General features: G+C 50.8%; 1 protein-coding gene across 1 annotated transcript in view; it reads right to left on the reverse strand.

The window, feature by feature from the left end:
* Positions 1 to 1,935: 1,935 nt before the first annotated feature.
* Parva (parvin alpha) overlaps positions 1,936 to 18,079 on the reverse strand; it is a 139,055-nt gene continuing 122,911 nt past the window's right edge. The window contains exons 8-13 of the mRNA XM_055627494.1: positions 17,509 to 17,528; positions 16,437 to 16,498; positions 15,914 to 15,982; positions 13,416 to 13,517; positions 12,178 to 12,250; positions 1,936 to 5,020 (exon numbers count right to left, since the gene is read on the reverse strand). Coding sequence (XP_055483469.1) covers positions 4,944 to 5,020; positions 12,178 to 12,250; positions 13,416 to 13,517; positions 15,914 to 15,982; positions 16,437 to 16,498; positions 17,509 to 17,528 — 403 coding nt within the window. The 3' untranslated portion in view covers positions 1,936 to 4,943. The remainder of the gene's footprint in view (positions 5,021 to 12,177; positions 12,251 to 13,415; positions 13,518 to 15,913; positions 15,983 to 16,436; positions 16,499 to 17,508; positions 17,529 to 18,079) is intronic.

Raw genomic sequence — 18,079 nt, forward strand, 5'->3', positions numbered from 1 at the left:
CTCCTCCTCCAGTTCCCTTTGCTCAGTAGCCATGACTTTGGAAGGGAGGTGAGGGGTGTGTCAGCTTTCCCCCTAGAGCAGGAAGGTTACATTGTTAGTGTGATAGATGCTGTGCTCTTTCACCAAGTGATCCGATACCCCTCCCCTCTTTTCCTGCACTCTGTACTGTGGCTCTCCTGGTCTCTGTCAGTTCTTTCCAGAACTCAGCTTTCTCCTGCCTCATAGGGTGTGGATAGAGGCTCCCTCACGTCTTCAGCTGAGGCACAGGTGTGATTTTAGAATGTCACATTTCCACAAGCCTCCTTGGACCCCCAAATCCAAATCAGATCACTTCCACAGGTTTTAGTATGGCTATCCCTTTGTGTCCTGGGATTGCTGGATCCCAGAGCCACCCCAGATACCTAAATATCTTTTATGAAAGACTCTTTCCCCACACAAACCTGTGCCACCTCCTCCATTTTCTTGGTGGAAGAGGTTGCTGAGAGGTTAGGCGTACCCGCTGCTCTTCGAGACGACCCTGGTTTGTCCAATATCCACACAGTGGCTTACAACCATCCAGAACTCCAGTTCTAGGGGATCTGATGCCTTCTTCTGACATCTCTGGGGACACATGTATGTATGTGCTGCACATACATACATATGGACGAAACACTCACATACAAAAAAATAGTTAAAATACTTTTCTTAAAATTTTATACAGTCAGTGAGTGTGTCAATCAACCTTGACCCTTTGTGCTTCTCCTGGTTCCAGTGTTTGTAGGACTGTCCTGTATTTTCTAGTAGAGCCAAGTGAATCTTGTGGGTAACGCTTAGATTAGAGAAGGTTGGGAGGGGGACTTATTTCTCTTGCAAGAGTAGGATGGGGCACCCAGCTTAGATTCCTGTGGGGCTGTACAAAAGGCAGTGAGTCTGAGTTTGCTCCTCAGGCAGCATAAAACCCTCTGACCTATGGATGCCATCTAGTTTCATTTTCCAGTGGAAAAATAAATGAGTGCTAATTTGGGGGGCCGGGGGTGGCTGATGTATACATGTGCTGGGTGATTCATATGGGGACCACAATGTATACATGTTGGAGAGTCTAGTTATTGGGAAATTACAGCCCTGGAATTCTGTTGATGTAAATAAGCTTCAATATCCTCTGCAGGGTTAACCAAGCAGCCCACAACAAAATGAGCTGATAATGACAATGCTGATTCATAATTAAAACGTCCCTGTGGCAGTGGCTGGAAGCTGCAAACAACCAACGCCATGCTGATGGCGGCCGATAGCGAGGCCGCCTCCCTGAGTTGGAGATACACTAAGTCTACCTGCACACGGGAGCTACGTCTTTTCTTGTAGCCTGGCAGGCAGCTGGATTTCACAGGATTGCAGGGACGCAGTAACCTTTAAAAGGCTTTCTTAGTCAATTGCCAGTTAGTTGACCTAATTGTGTGCAAAAATGAAACCTTAATCAAATTATACACAATTTGATTTGGGGTGTGTGTGTGTGTGTGTGTGTGTGTGTGTGTGTGTGTGTGTGGCTCCGAGGTAGAGGATGTTTAACACATATAAGACCCTGGGTCCAGACCCCAGATCATCAGCCACAAAAAACACAGTTTGCCATTATGTCCCAAAGGAAGATTCAGAAAACTTCTGCGCCAGGAGCATGAGATGCCTGTGATGGTGTCTTCAGCTCCTGTTCTGAGGATGCTGCCTTCATCCCCTGTGCTGCAGCTTCCCTCCTTCCTCAAGCAGACTAGAGCTCTGCGTTGGCATGAGCAAAGTATTCAGACTCTCATTTTAAAAACGTGTAAATTCTCTATGTGAAACAATTTAGAAGATTTAACACTGTTCATTTAATGTCTCATGGAAGATGAACTGCAAGATTTAACACAATGGAAAACAATGCCATAGGAGAATATATATATTGGAAAAAAAAAAAAACCACAGCGAAAATTTTGCACGTACATTCAGGCTTTATTTGCACAGAGTCTTTCTGGAATCATGCAGAAGATATGGATGGAGAGTCATCTCCAAGGATAGGTAGAGACGGACACTTAGGGTTTTAATCACACATCACTCCTGTTTCTGGAGTTCTGTGTTACTCATGTATCAGTTATTAAAAACAACAATGATTAGCTGAGAGGGGAAAGACTCACCCGAGCGTGGGGGCGCCATTCCCTAGGCTGGACTTCCAGACTGAATGAAAAGCCAGTAGGCTGAGCACCGGCCTTCACCTCTCTCTGCTTCCCATCTGCAGACGCAGCCAGTGCCTCACTCCTGCAGCCAAGCCTTCCACCACCCCGACCCTGTACCCCCAGACTGTGAGCCAGAATGATTCTTGTCTCAGTTTCTTCTCCCCCCCCCCCCTTTTATTTTAGGAGATGAAAGCTGTTTGATTACTAATATTGACAATGTCTCTTCTTCAAAACCAGGCCTGTGTCTTAAGTACGAGATCCTAGAATCTAAAGGAAAACACCCATCTCCATGAGACAACAGGGTTATAAAACCAGGCATAGGCCTTGAGCACAGGACTGAGGCAAAGACTGTAGTCCTGACACCCAGTTGTTGGGTACACTGACATGCTATTAAGAAAGTTTCCGAGTTCTGATGTGGTTTCCTTCTGCAGATAATATAAAACCCCAAAGGAGTGCCCTTAGGAAGAATACTGTGTACTAACAGCTTGAGTACCAGGAACAAGGCCCAATCCTGACAGCAAAGCACGTTCAAGCAGATGCAGGCCTTACTTCGTCCTACGTCAGTGCTGCTCACAGACACCAAGCCGTCATTCATATCAGTTTACTACCAGGAATTTAAAGGAGCATGAGACCAGCAATAAAGCTAATGAAAAATACGATAGTTCATTAATTATGCATAGAAGAATTCTGGTCTTGTACACAGATCGACATTAGACAGTACATTGCCTTCACATCTTAGATGCTCACAGTGCTGAGCAACAATTCCTAGAACAAAGAGTTGGGGAGAGGCACAGTGGATCTAAACACTCTGGGTTCTGAGCTGCCCTGGATGGTCAGTACAAAAAGAGACAAGAGCACTCTGGGAATGCCATGAACAGCAGGGAGGCCAGAGTCTAGGAAGCCATCTTAGCGAGTCCTCAAATTATGGAGGGCTTCACCAGATGTTTCAGTTGGCACGTGGGAAGTGTCTCATTTTGAACACTTGGTCCTCAGCTGGTGGCACTGTTGTGAGAAATTGTGAGACCTTCAAAAGGTGGAGCCTCGCTGGAGAAGGGCCTTGGGGTCTGATAACTCAGCCCCACTCCTTGTGTGTTCTCTCCTCACTCTGACAACATGCGAGGTGAGGGGTCCTGGCTGCCATGGCGTCTCCTGCTGCCATGCTTTGCCCTCCATGACAGGCTGTGTGCCTTTATACCATGAGCCGAAATAGGCCCTTCTTCCCTGAAGTTGCTTTTATCAGAAGATTTTGTTCCAGTGAGAGACGTAGCTAAGACAAGGACAAGGTAGTTAGACACTTCTGGAGGAGGCAACCCAAGCTGGCATCTCCCTGTCACACTGAGAGCCGTGAGAAGACAGCAGTGGTGCAGTTCATTGTCCCATGGCCTTCTCAGTTGAAGGCACGAGAGTTAGGTGCCGTACCGCAGCTCTGGATTCTAGCTTCCCACCCCAACTTTTTTTTCTGACCCTTTCTCTATCCACCAGCTTCTTTGCTTTCTCTGCAGGGCCTCAGTGCAGACTGCTACAGCACAACTCTACCCTTCAAAGTCAGGTCTGAGTGAAGAGATATGGGACCAGAAACCCTTAAGTTACCCGAGTGAGGAGACGAGATACTGAGCTTTGGTTTAAATGGCTGACATTTTCCGCGCCTAGAATTAGCCAGTAATTGCGTGGGGGCAGACTTAGCCAGAATGGTCTAAATGACCAATTAGAAGGCAAAAAGGCAGTCTTTTTTTTTTTTTTTTTTTTTTTTTTTTTTTTTTTTAGTTCAAGGGTCCCTGTTGACAAGCCCTACTTCTCAGGTGATGCTCCAATGGGTCTGTGGCCAGCTCTCTGCTATGCGCAACTATACCCTACATTTTCCTAACGATAATGAATTGCGTACTTATTTTGCAGGAAAATATAGGGCACATCCATTACATGCAATCAAGCAAAAAGGCTGCAAAATGGGCACTCTATTAATTCCGAACAGAACCCTTCCCAAATGTCATCCTGCAACCGGAGCGTGGGCTTATTACCAATCTGAAGGAATTAAGGGTAATTTTCATCTGTACAAAGGATTTGAGGGACGAGGTTCCTGCTACACACACATACACAGTATTAATTGAGCTAAATTCAATTTGGCAATTTTAGTTCGAAATCACCCAGCCCTGACCTGGTGTGCCCTAGGCTGCGATCAGAGCGTCTTCTCTGCTAGAGGATGCAGGTGTGTGCAGGTTAAGGCGGCTCTGCGAGGGGATGAACACACGTGAGGGCACACACAGAATGGAATGCAGTCGACCGGGTATTAACCAGCAAGTTACCCAGAGAGGAAAAATAGCTGCTAATCGGTAGCAAACCTTTGCATCTCTGGGCCTCAGTTTCCTCATCTATGTATCTCCTTTAATGGGGGCGTGAAGCTATGAGCTTGAACATAGTAGAGACGTACCTCACTCCCTTAGTGCGGGGATTAGCTCTGATTTTTATTTCTGTGCTCTGGAGGACTGTCTCTAGGCTGTCCTGATTCCCACAGAAAATGTAGGATCATCTGGGGCCTGAATTTGGATGGGGACAATTTCCCAAGTCACTCCTGGTTCAGTCCCCAGGACCTTCAGATAGTCTTAGTGGACACTTCCTTACTGATTTTAACGTCCACTATGTCTGGGTGGTCACTGGGCTTGTGGGAGAGCGTAGAGCAAGAGACAGGAGCGAGCAGGGCAAGGCAGTTGGGAAGCTGGTCCAGATGGCCTGCACGAGAGATGGCCGGGCAGCGGGAGGCAGCCCAGATCCTCACTCCACGTTCCGGTACTTGGTGAAGAGGTTGTACAGCACTCGCAGCGTGGACTTCAGGTCACAGTTGACAATGTCTGCGGAGAGACAGAACTCATCAATGGCCTCTGTGGGCCATACACCCTAAAGTTGGCACTGATGGTCCCCTGCCATCCATCACTCATCCTCATCTGTCCGGCATGGTCCTCAGATGCGGCTCATGGCCATCAGGGACAGCTGGGTGTGCAGAGGTGGGTGGGTGGGCAGTGTGAGCTCAGAATAGGCAAACAATAAGGGCAGAAGGGCCCAGATATTAGGGTTTCAGTCCCATGGAAACAAGGCAGGCACCCAGAGTGTGACTTCACCATGCGCACGGCAGCTCCGGGTGAGAGGGGTGTTGGCCTTGGCTCTGGCCCATCTCATCTGTCCCTAAGGCTCTTCTCCCAGCTTCTACCTTCATCCAGTGCATGAGAGTGTTTTTGGAGAAGGGGACACCTGAGCTGAGTGTGTTGGTGCATGCCTTTAATCCCAGTACTTGGGAGGCAGAGGCAGGTGGATCTCTGATCTCTGAGTCTGAGTCAAAGAGGAAGAGAAGGAAGAAGGAGAGGGAGGAGGAAGAGGAGAAGAAAGGTGAACCACACAGGGCACAGGGCACAGGACACAGGCCTGCACAGGGTGGAGGGAGGCTAGCAACTAGCTTCCTTCTTCCTTCCACACCCTTATCCATCTACTTCCCCGTCACAGCCTTTTCCAGGTGCCCCTCGACTCTCTGTAGGCTCCTCCACCTTCTTCCCCTCTGTCCTTCCTCAGTGAGCCTTTCTTTGAAGAACTAGAGTAAACGTAGGAAGAAAAGGCAATTCTGCTATCTAGGAATGCACAGGTGGGCTGCAAACTAAAGCCCAACAAACACAGTGACTATGAAAGGCTGGGTATCACGAGGCGCTAATGAGGGAAATGAGGACAGCAGGCGCCTTAGAGAGGGAGGCTGGGAGGAAAGAGGACTGTGCCATGGAAGGCAGGCACAGGGCATGTAAGACAGTTGCAACCCTCCTGTCCTGACCTAGGTGGGCTGCCTCTCTGTTCCTGTGTCGTTTAAAAATAGCATTTGAAAGTATAAGCGTGAAGGTCACAGGTCACATGAGGCAGGTGCCCTAAGATAATACCTAACGTGGGCTCCAAGGTGGGAGAGATGGTCCAAAACCACTGGGGAGAAGGTGGGAAGTCAGAGCCCCTGGAGGGCTGGTGGGGGTTCTCTTGGCTTTGAGACTGTGGCTGCAGCTCCAACAGCCGCATGCCTGAAGTCTAGACTCAGGCTCCAAGCACTACACAGCTGCAGGACGAGGGTCCCGAGCTGCAGACTGCCTTAGAGGCCTCTCCTCATGTCTGATTCTGGGATCCTGCTTGCAGACCAAGCCTACTCTACCCCAGCTGTGTCCAGATGCACACTCAAATCCCCTACTGACAGAGAATGGGCTACCAGGACAGCTGGAGAGGCATGGAGCCCAAAGCTTCCCCTTTTGGCTTCTTTTCGGTCTCCACTTGAGATCCTGGCTGGTGGCAGGGCCCTGCCATGGTGCCCTGCTTGTGCTGCCTCAAGTCCCAGCAGAATCACCTTCTTCCTGGTGCAGTTTTATAGAATCTGGGCTGATTCCTGTTCTCTTCACTCATGGGGGGTTGCGAACACTGGGATTACACACTGGGGACAGCTCTGGGAAGGCAGGTCTACAGATTCAGGGAATTTATCTTTTCTCTTTCTTCTCTTCTCAACATGTGTTTGTATGTGTACCTGCATATCTGTACGTGTACCTCATGTGTGCAGGTACCCATGGAGGCCAGAAGAGGGCGCCAGATCCCCTGCAGCTGAGTTAGGCATGCTTGTGCTGCCTGATGTGGGAGCTGGGAACCAAACCTAGGGCCTCTGGAATAGCAGCAAGTGCTCTAAACCATCCAGCCTCTGCCTCTGCCTGTTAAAGCCAGGTGAATTCTGAAATTGACAGGGAAAACCAGTGTTCAACAAGAGAGGACATCTGCACTGGCCATTCTATTTCAACTTAACGTCAACTAAGGTTTGATGCCCATCTTCCCCACCCCCTGATATCCCAGTGGTCAACTTCTCTGGACCTGTTTTTTTACTGGTAAAACTGGCAACAGCTTTATGATGAATGCCTAGAATGCATTAGGTACATATTTAATAAAAACCTTCCAGTGTTCCCACCATTGCTCATTAACAGAGCTGGTACATACAGCTGTGTCATGCACGCACAGAATTGGCAGGGGTCGCTATTCATGGAGAAGCCCTGCTTCCTTAGATGTTCTGAGTTGATTCTCCGTCTCCGTCACCATTACCAGGTACATGTGGAAATGAAGGGATAGATGCTTTGTATATGTTCTCACCAAGAAAGCCAATGCTGGGCATCTAGGCTAACCCAGGCAGATTAGCAGAGCACCCAGAGACTGAGCTATGTCCGCAGGGGAAAGGCTGCGGGTGCCTGGGAACATACAGATGCTTACTGCTATGTAAACAGAGTCCGTCAAAGCCCCAGTTGAATCAACCGTGAGATAAGTGACCTCAGTGGCTGGTCCAGAACTACTCTCTGGGAGCATACAGCCAGGGCCGAGGCTAAGGAGAACCAGGTCAGAGCCAAAACTGCTCTAGGAGAAAACAGCCCTGGGCTAGGGAAAGGGTTCCCTAGCTCCTCTTCCTTCTCCTGGGAACCAGGGACTCCACCTATCCAGGAACCATACAAGTTGAAGATATTATGGGCACATATTTTTTTATTATTTATTATAATAATATTCATCTATTTGAGTACAGGACTGGAAATCAGGAGACAATTTTAGGGAGTTGCTTCTGTTCTGCTACCACATGGGTTCTAGGGAAACTCAGCTGTCAGGCTTGGTAGCAAGCACCTTTGTGTACTGAGCCATCTTGCCAATCCTACTTTTTTAGATAATTAATTTTGTTTTAGACAGGGTTTGTTTGTGCAGCCTTGGCTGTCCTAAACTAGCTCTGTAAACCAGGCTAGCCTCAAGCTCACAGAGATCTGGCTGCCTCTGCCTCCTGAGTCCTGGGATTGAAAGCGTGCACCTCCACAACGACTCAACTTTTTTTCCCCCTGCTTAATAGAACATACTGAGTAGTTGTCGGCTTCCATGACGTATCTCTGTTTGTGAATCTTTTACGTGATGATTAAGCAATATAATTAGTATGCTTATCACTAGTTATTCCTTTGTTTTGAGAACATTCAAAAATTGTCTCACACCTGCTCCCCTGCACCCCAAGCTTCTGATGAGCATTACCCCGCTTTTGATTTCTGTGAGATCACCTCCTTTGGATCCTGCACATGACAAAGATGGCAAGGTATTTGCCTTTCCCATCTGGCTTATTTCACTTAAGCTCATATCCTCCAGTTTATGTATGTTGCTACAAACAGCAACAATTCAACCTCTTTCACGGCTGAACGGTACTCCACAGTTCCTGTTTATCCACTGACAGGCACTTAGGTCTCTTCCATCTTCCAGCTGCTGTGACTCAAGCTGCAGAGAACAGGCGCCTGCAGGTATGTCTCTGACACACTCAATTCATCTCCAGTCCCAGTAGTGGGCTTGCTACATTGCATAGAAACTCCATTTATAGTTTTCTGAGGATGACCCCCTACCATTTTCCACAGGGGCGGGACTAATGGACAGTGCCACCAGCAAAGTGAAAGGGCTCTACCGTTGGAATTCTCTCCTGTGGCCACGCATACCTGTGAATGGAGCTGTGGGACCGTAGGGTATTCTAACTTCCTGTTCCTGTTGTAACAAATAATCTGAGATCTGGTGACCTACAACACAGATTTGTCACCTCCCAGTTCTAGGTGTCAAAAGTCCCCAGTGGGCTTCTCTGGGCTGCAGTCAAGGCACTGACTTGGTCTCTACGGCTCAGGGTAGAACCCTTCCCACTGGCTTCCCCCGCCACTGATTCTGCCCGAGTGCCTTGGCTTGTGGCCCCTTTCCACTTCCAGTCAGCAGTGGCCAGGCAAGCCTGCCTCACACCCCATCACTCTGATGTTCTTGTAGCTTTGTCAGGATGGCTGTGACGATATGGGGGCTCCTGGAATGGTCTGGAAGGATCTTCTTGTTTCAAGAGCACCAGTTCAATATCTGCCAAGTTCCTTTTGCCAAGGTAATGTGTATAGGTTATACAAAGAGTACGGTGGGGACCCTTGGGGCATGGGGTACCTTGCTTGCCATGCAGGGTGTTGGAGATTCCCAACAACATCAGATGAAGACAGTTTTCCAACATAGCTGCGGCTGTTCCCCCTTGCCCCTGCACTTTCTATGGCTCCATGTCTTTGAGAAGATCTGATTTCAAGGAAACTATTACTGTCAGCTCTGCACACTGTAATTAATCCAGGACTATGGGGAAGGCGGCTGACAAGGCCAACTGCCCTGCCATTGGCTGGTGCTCGCTGCACAGCCTGTCCCAGCTGGCAGACCCCTCTCGGTTTGTGTATGTCACGCTGGCTGTCCACAGTTTGATCCTGACCGCACTGGGCTTCTCCCGAGTCCCATACTGCCTGGCACACTGGGATCTTGACCATATTCAATGATGAGGCCCCTTGAATGGTGGGAATAGCGGGACATGCGCATTTGAAGACGTGTAGCCCTCAATAACAAACCCTAGTCTTACATCAATAGTCCCCATTCTCATTTCTCCTCCTTGATTTTCTGACCCTCCCTTCTTTTTCTCTCCTCAATTCCCTTCCTTTCCTCTCTCATCCATACTGGGTATTAAACCCAGGTACTATCCTCAGCCTTCATTTACATGTTAGTTTGAGACAGTGTCTCACTAAGGTTGGCTTTGAATCACTCTCTAAGTCCTACTTCAGCCTCTCTTGTTCCTGTGTTCTGGGGATTACAGTCCTGTGCCCCTAGGCTGGTTCCTCACCTGGATATCAGTTGCTCCATTGGCTATGAATGTGATGCTTAAGCTTGTTAGATCCCTGAGAGGCTCTGGAGCCCAGGCAGCATGGGGGTGGGTGTGAATTACAGAGCTCTGAGGACTCCTGACTCAGCAGCTTGCCACGAGAAATGTCTCCATCATGGTGTCTGGACCTGGAGACATCCTTGAAGGACCCATAATGTCTGCAGTGTAGACTAGGAAGTCACATCTCCCAGGAAGAAAGAGGGAAGCCAGAGGGAATGCTGGGATTGGCTGCTTACCGAGTCCAGCCTCACAGAGCACCACTTCAGCAACCCCCCCTTTACGCCCTGGAAATTTTCTGCATGGGCACGATGCCCAGGGCAACAACAAATAAGACACATGTGTTTTTCCACTGCCGTCGCTCGGGAAGCTTCAGATTAAGTAAGTGGGTCAATAATTACATTCGAAAGCTCATCCATACACAAAATAGCCCTATAGACGGACACTGGGGGAGTTCTCCCTGTCCAGAGGGAAACAAAGGCCACACACCAACGCATCAGGACAGGCCTCTCCGGTCTGCAGGCTGGAAGTTTCCACAAAGCAGCTGAAGGAGCCAACCACAGAAAGTGAAGCTGGGGCTGGAGCGACGGCTCAGCCGTTAAAGGCTAAGCTCACAACCCAAAATATAAGGAAACGAACCAGTGCATTCCAAGCCAGGAGCTGGAGCTGCTGTAGGATGCTAGAGCTCATCCATAGGAGCATTAGGAAGGAGAAGCTGGCCAGGGAGAATGCTCCTGGGGGCACCATCACTCTATGGGCATGGGACAAGGTGTGAAGGAAGCACTGAGCGTAATCAGCTGAGCTGATAGGACCCAGGCCTGCAGGAATCACAAACTAGGGTCCCTGTCCCTGTCCGGGCCCATGGTTTATTCCTTCACCCTGGTGTCAATCATACTTCTTGCCAGACATTCTGTTGTATCCTGACTGTCCTGGGGTCTATCACACTGCTCCTTACTATACCCAGACAGAAAGGGACCCTGTCCTCCGACCACACAGCCTCTGTGTTACTCTGCCTTGACCACTCCCATGACATGATTTGGGCAGCTAATGATGCTTTCCTTCCTCCGGTTGGGGGCAGGAGCCTTGAGGATAGGGGCAGACTTCTCTTTACTGCGTATGATGACGTGCAGTGTTTCAGACTGGCGAGACAAGTGTCACCGTGTAGGTGCAGGGTCTGGAAGGCAGACCTTGGACAGGAGGCAAGGAAGCGGCTTGGTGCAGGAACCGTGCCCTTTGGCTGCCCCATGCCTTTTGGTGACCAGGAAGGCGCAGGCACAAAGCCCCGTGGATGGCCTTCTCGGAGTCCCAGCCTGACAGATGTTACCTGCAGCCCAGTGTCAACCTCCCAGCGCCGACTCCATGGAGAACTGCAGCAAGTGCCACGGAGAGTGTGTACCGGGGTGGCGGCGAACAGTGGCGTGCCTTGCGCTCTCAAACGCACACTCGCAGCCAAGTGGCAGCACTGCAGGTGTGCCTGAGCATGCACGTCTGCTTTGTCTTCCCCGATCTCACACAGTGACCCTCTGTACCCTCTCATCCATGTGTGTGGATACAGGCAACGTGTGTGGAAAACATTTTTAGAAAGTTTTAAGGCCGGAGTGACAGCTCAGTGCTTAGGAGCGTCTGTTTCACAACCCGAAGGACCTGAGCTCATATCCATATCCCCAGCAATCTGGGAGAGGGCCTGTATGCTGTGAGAGGATTCCTGGGGCTTGCTGGCTGCTAGCCTTGCTGGGAAAAACAAAACAAGACAAAAAAACAAACCCCAAAGCTCCAGGTTCAAGGAGACCCTGCCTCAAAGGTAGAAAGTGACAGAGGAGGACCCTCTGTGGCCTCTGTGTACACACACACACACACACACACACCTCTGAGAAAGTGAGACACAGAGAGACAGAGAGGAAAAGAAATAGAGAGAGAAGGGAGAAGGAAACACATGCTTAGAGAGAGGGAGAGAGAGAGACTGCATCTCTACTGAACAGGTCAGACTTTCCCTCATGTCATTATTTCCTCAACAAAGCCACATAACAACTATTTCCATAATACTCACATGGCGATAGATGTAATTAACAGTTGCACAGGTGGCTGAATGAATGTGGGAGAGCGAGCCTGGATTCTATGCCCACACCCAACCATCTTAAGGGACTTGCCTGTCCTTGGACTCTGGTATTCTTGTAGGGTTTTAGAACAAACTGCCCATATATACTGAGAGATTACTGTATTTGTCACCCAGACCCCATAAATGAGGGTCCCACCCCACCGTCACAGACCCAGGGAAGGGCAAAGTACCTTCCGGCCTAGGCTTAGGCTTTTCCAGCCCTCCATCTTGCATGAGCTCAAAGGCAAAGGAGACATTCAGGACCTGGCAAGACAGGTGCAGTGGATATGTCAGTGCACACCTCCGGGACCCCAGGGCCCTGGGGTGCCAGGATCCTGTTTCCAGGACCCTAGGACCTACTCCTGGAGAGCCTGGGAGCCTTGCACCATAGCTACGGGCCTGAGGCTGGTCTGTCTGTGGCTAGAAAAATGGGCTGGCTGTGCTGAGAGTGGCCGTGCTGATCTTAGCCACCACCATGAGGGCTCTTTCTGTCCCACTCCATCCCCGCATCAATTGTCAGGACTCCAAATCCAGGGATAACCTGAATATATTTGTCAGGGTCAGGTGGCAAGGCGGGTTCAAGGCGCCCTCCACCAAATGCCTTTTGTCCAGTCAGGCAGGATAGCGGCGGGCTCCGAGGGGCTGCAGAACCAGACTAGCCCAAAACAAAACAAAAGCACCCGGTTGTTTACAAAGGGGCTGGAGACTCATCTCACTTTCTAGCAACACACACACACACACACACACATACATGCACACACGCGTTCACACATATACTCATGTATACACTCATACACACACACTCACTGGCACGCTCACACACTCCTGTAATGCCAGCATTTAGGACAATAAGGCAGGAACACTGCTGTGAGTCTGAGGCCAGCTTTCATTACAATCTAAGTCCCAGGCCAGTCTGGGCTACAGGGTGACCTTCGTCTCAAACAGCCTCTCTTCCCTCCACCAAAACAGAAAAGACCCAGGGCTTAGAAAGATGGCTAATCGGTTAAGAGGGCCTGAGTTTTGTTCTTAGCACCCACGTGGCTCACAACTGCCAGCACCGGGGGACTCAGTGCCCTTATCTGGCCTCTACAGCACCAAAGTACACACGTGTGCACATACACACACACAATGCACAGAAGAACCAGCCTGGCTGTGGACCTCAGGGCTAACTGGCCCGGGAGCTACCTTTGCTGTCACCTCTGACAGAGACAAGGCTGGCTGTGCATCCACAGGAGCACATGGCAGGGACAGATGAAAGGCAAAGAACAGGGTTCAGGATGCCTGGAGCCTGCAGGAGGCTCTCCAGAGAGGCTCTGACTCCAGCCAGCAGAGGCCTGGCCAGGAGCCCGCGTCCACCTCGCCCTGGGCAGGCCCAGCGTAGGTGAGCTGAGCACGGGCTGTGGGCTCCCCCAGGGTCCCTCCTCCTTACCTTCTGTTCAAAGCTGTCGGGGGTCAGGAAGAAGCTGTGCAGGGGCACGAAGTAGCCCTCGAGGAGCCCCATGAGCAGCACCAGGTAGACCCCGTCTGCAAACTGCGGGGAGAGCCAGGCATCAGCAGGAGGCGCCTTCACCACCCAAGGCCACCCAAGGCAGGCTGCTGGTGTGAGCGAGGGCAAGGGGAGGTGGGGAGCTCCTGGGGGGCCAAGGTGGGAGAGGCCTAGCTTAGTCCTCAGCAAATCCCGTGGAATGGACACTGAACAAATGCACCCCACTCTCCAGGTGAGAAAAGTGAGGTGCAGGGGCTGGCCACCCTGCTGTTTGGAAGGGGCACCACTGCACGGAGGTGTCAGGAGGGAGGCCAGATGACGGGCAAGGAGAGTGACGTGAGGGTCCTCAGTTACTCTGCTTCGGGAGAGAGAACGTGGTGGCAACACCTGAGCCTGGCTTCTGTGTCCCTTCCTTGGGATTCCACAGGCAGACTAGTAAAGTATAGAATTACAGTGTCTAAAGCACCTGGGGACCTGCTTCGCTGTCTGGAAAATGACAAAGTGACTGGGATTCTTGCTGACCAAACAGAACTCTGTTAAGGGCCACAGAAAGGGGCTTGAGGTCTAGTCCCTTTCAAGGAAATGGAGCTACTGGGGGTGGGGAACTGAGCCCAAAGACCAGACTCTTGGGCTAAGTATAGAACGCTTTGTTCTAGGGAGGCGAGCCTGCAGATCCTGGGTGATCGGGGCATTTTGGAAGGACTCGGTGTTGAGGTGAGCAGAGATGTCTCAGTCAGGTGCTTATCTCATATCCTAGCACCCCTCAGAGGATGCTGGGCCACCACCTGTCTGTAGACCACAGATGCTAGAGTTTGCAAGCCATACTTCCTACTGTTGCCCTATTAAGAGAGTGAAATGGACTAGTGAAATGGGTCTGGAGCATCTTCATTAAACTTCTTAGAATGAGGCAGATGACACAGGGGGCCTCAAGCTCAGCTGGAACTGAAGCAGTCCTCCATACTCTCCTGGGTCACTTTGGGCAGGTGAGGCCTGTTCCAGGCATCCCATGCCACCTGGAGAGTGGAGCTCAGAATCTGTGGAGATCAGAGCCCTCTGCAGTGAGGCAAGCAGCAAGCCTGGGCCTGGCTGTGGCTGGAGTAGGCTAAGTGGAATGCAACCAGCCTGTGAGCCAGGAGGGCTAGGATGACTCTGCTCAGAGGGAAAGGCAGATGGTGGCTCCCTGCCTGCTGGTTCTGCAGACTAGGTGGGAAGGAGGTGGGACAGATGCTGCGGACAGATGCCAGAGTGCTAAGCAGTGCCCGCTCAGACAGCAGCCCTGGCCCTGAGACGCTGGGACCTTCCAGAGATCATCTCAGCTACTTTTCTAGGACTCTTCTGGATTGTCCCAGAGTTCAGACATACAGGAAGAGAGCCCAGCGAGGCCTGGAGTAGGCTCAATAGGACAGAAAACGCTCACACTGCACATCAGGCAGCGGCAGCTCACCTAGAATGAGAGGCTCGGGGACTCGGGTACACAAAGGCCAGCCTAGCTGTTATGTATAACTGCAGCAGGCTCTGGCCAGGGGGCAGGAGACACCACTTGGTAGTCTCTTTTACTACTGTAGTAGGGCTAGTGTCTCCTAAGAGTGCTGGGCTGGGCAGTGAACAGTCTTGCATGGCCTACAGATCATTTGCTTGGCACTTTTCCAAATCACCACTGCCATCTTGGGGGGGGGCGTGTTACAGTGCCCCAGCCCTAGCTGAGGAGCTGCTGGGGGGAAAGGGGTAAGTTTTCTTCAGAGGTGAGCTCTTTGGTAGGTTGCCTCTGGCCCAATGGATGGCCCTATGCCTAGGTGAATTTGGGCGGTTCTAACTGAACTCAGTAGGTTATTAAAAAAAGAAAAAAAAAAAAAAAAAGAAGAGGAAAACATAAAGTTGGAAGGGGGATTGGGGTGTCTGGGAGGAGATGGGAAGAGAGAATAAGGTAGGTATGGTCTAAATGTATTATATACATGTATGAACCGATCAAAGAGTAAAATAATGACAAAACCCTACCTATGTCCTTCCAAGAAAGGGTGAGTGTTAGAGGCTGCGGGTTAAAGACAGGACAGATAATTCAGCACAGGGCAGGGGAAAACAGTGGTGACTGTCCTCTAACCGTGACACAACCCCATTTTAGTTGCTCCAACCAATATCACTTCAAGATCCCCCTCTGAACAGAAGAATATAGGGTGCTGCTCCTAAAACTCCCTGCATTTAGCCAGCGGACAGTGGTGATTCGAGACAGCAAACTTGTTTGGAGGGAGCTATTCAGGGGTGGAGAGAGAGTAAGCTTGGCCACGTATTGCATGTCTCGTATAGATTAGACAGAAGACCTTCCTGTGATGTTCTAAAGTCAGCATGGGGAAAGCCCCCACCTGGTTCAGCTCTCCGGGAAGAATACATCCCACATCTCATCCCTCTGCCTGGAAAGCTTTCTCGTCCCTGGAGCTGTCACTCACCTGTGTCTCAAGTTCTGTGACCTCCAGGTTTAGTTTATTCAGATGCTTGTTCACGAACGTGATGAGGGTCTGAAAGAGAAGCGCAGAGGCACTGAGGTGGAGACCTCCGTGTGTGGAAGGGCCCTGGGGTCATGGAGAGGCCCAGGCTCTTGGTTAGGCAGCCCACATGAGACACAGGCTGGGAGTTCTGAGAGACAGGGTGACAGACATGGAGAGTATCCGTTTGGGCCATCCAGGAGAAGGGGAATTGAGAAGAGGGCAAGAGACAAAAATGGATCCCCCTTGCTGATCCCTGCTTTGGTAGCACCTCCTGTGCCCAGGGAGAGGAAGAATTCTGTGTGAGGGGCAGAGAAGACAGAGTCAGTGTGAGTGGGAAGACGGTGTGGGCACCCTGCTGGACTCAGGATGACTAACCAGTGACCAAGAGAGGGAAAAGATGTCCAGGTCTCCCCAGGTGCAAGCTGGGGTTTCCTCGTGCAGTGTGGGGTCCCATCCCTGGCTGCCCCAGGCACCACTGGCCTACCTTCTTCACCACATTGAGCTTGTCGGGCGCATGGTCGAACAGCGTGTCGAAGGCATCGCGCTCTGAAAGAGGGAAACACGCCATGCAGTGAAGCGTGTAGCTGTCTACCACAGGGAATCTCTGATTCTTAGCCCAGAGCCCCTGTCCAGGTGACGCTTGCTTCTATGCAGGCTGACCTGGGCTTGGTCCTTCCTCCTCACTTCTATCCCACCATGTCCCAGTGCAGTCACAACTCTAAAGTGTTTCTGACATTCTCTGGTCATTTGTTATCCAAACATCAAATTGCTTTGGCTAACATTCAAGACAATTGTCCTGGTAGGGGCAGAGGTGAGGGCACAAGGGCCCAGTGCCTTCCAGGATAGAACAAGAGACTCTTTCTGGGGTTCCAAGTCAACCCCTGTGTGCCTCAGTTTCCTCTTCTACCAAACATCATCTGAAAGATAAGCCTTCCCCAGGCGGGTGGTAGGTATAAAAGACATGCGTCCTCCCAATGGAGTTTTTAGTATAATAAAAATGTTTCATGAGGTCACCAAGTCTTGGGCTCACAGATCATAGCCAAGCCATGCTCCTGGCATGGGATCTTCTCAGTGTGGTGCCAGGTTCTTAGAACCAGAGGTGCTGCCACAGAAGGGCATGAAGGCAGGGGTAGGGAGCATTTCTGGAAGCAAGCTGGGCTGGGGAGGGTCTGGAACCCAAGGTCGGCATTTTCCACCTGGGCACTGATGGGCAAAGCTGAGACTGCTGGGAAGGTAAGTGTGTGATCTCTGGCCCTTGGGGCCTCTACAAACAATCCTGAAGTTCTGGGAGATGGGATCTGTGATGGGGATTAAGGAGGCGGTGTAGGGACTCCCAAGTATGTCCAAACATCTCTTCCTAAACTTCCATGCCAGGCACAGGCTAAGTCTGCTGTGCTGGGGCCAGATCTGTGCTGATGAGCGGGTGTTCTTCATGCCACTAGGTTGTCCCCCCACCCCCAGCCAGTGTGTCCCCAGCTGGGGCAGACACACATCAGACAGCAGAACCAACTGGCTTCCCCTAGGCCACCAAAGCCAGACAAGCTCACCACACTCACCATGTCTTCCAGAAAGGGCCCTGAAAGAAAGGGAGAAGGAATTCAGTTATACAGTAGGTGTGACACAAAAGAGAGCTCACATGGTCAGCGAGTCCCAGGAGCCTCCTGTCTCTGCCTCCCCAGTGGTGGGATAACAGGTGCACACAGCTCTGCCCGGCCTTTCACACAGGTGCTGGGGATCTGAACTCATGCGCGTTTGTGGGGCAGACACTTTGTCATCTCCCCATCCTTATGGCAAAGCTTTTACACTTCCTCATCTTCAAATTTCTAAAACTAAATAGGAAAATAAAACCAAGCCAGGTGCGGTGGCACACGCCTGTAACCCCAGCACTCTGGGAGGCAGAGGCAGGTGGATCTCTGTGAGTTTGAGACCAGCCTCCTCTACAAAGTGAGTCCAGGACAGCCAAGACTACACAGAGAAACCCTGTTTTGAAAAACTAAAACAACAGCAACAACAACAAAAACCCAAACCAAAACCCAAAAGACATCTGTAAGGTAGAGAGGGCTTTCTGAGTCACGGCACATGACCAAATAAATCAGATTTAAGAAGGGCGGGGAGAAACACATCATC

Source organism: Psammomys obesus, unplaced genomic scaffold (assembly GCF_907164565.1).
Source record: "Psammomys obesus unplaced genomic scaffold, mPsaObe1.curated_primary_1811, whole genome shotgun sequence".
NCBI lineage: Eukaryota > Metazoa > Chordata > Mammalia > Rodentia > Muridae > Psammomys > Psammomys obesus.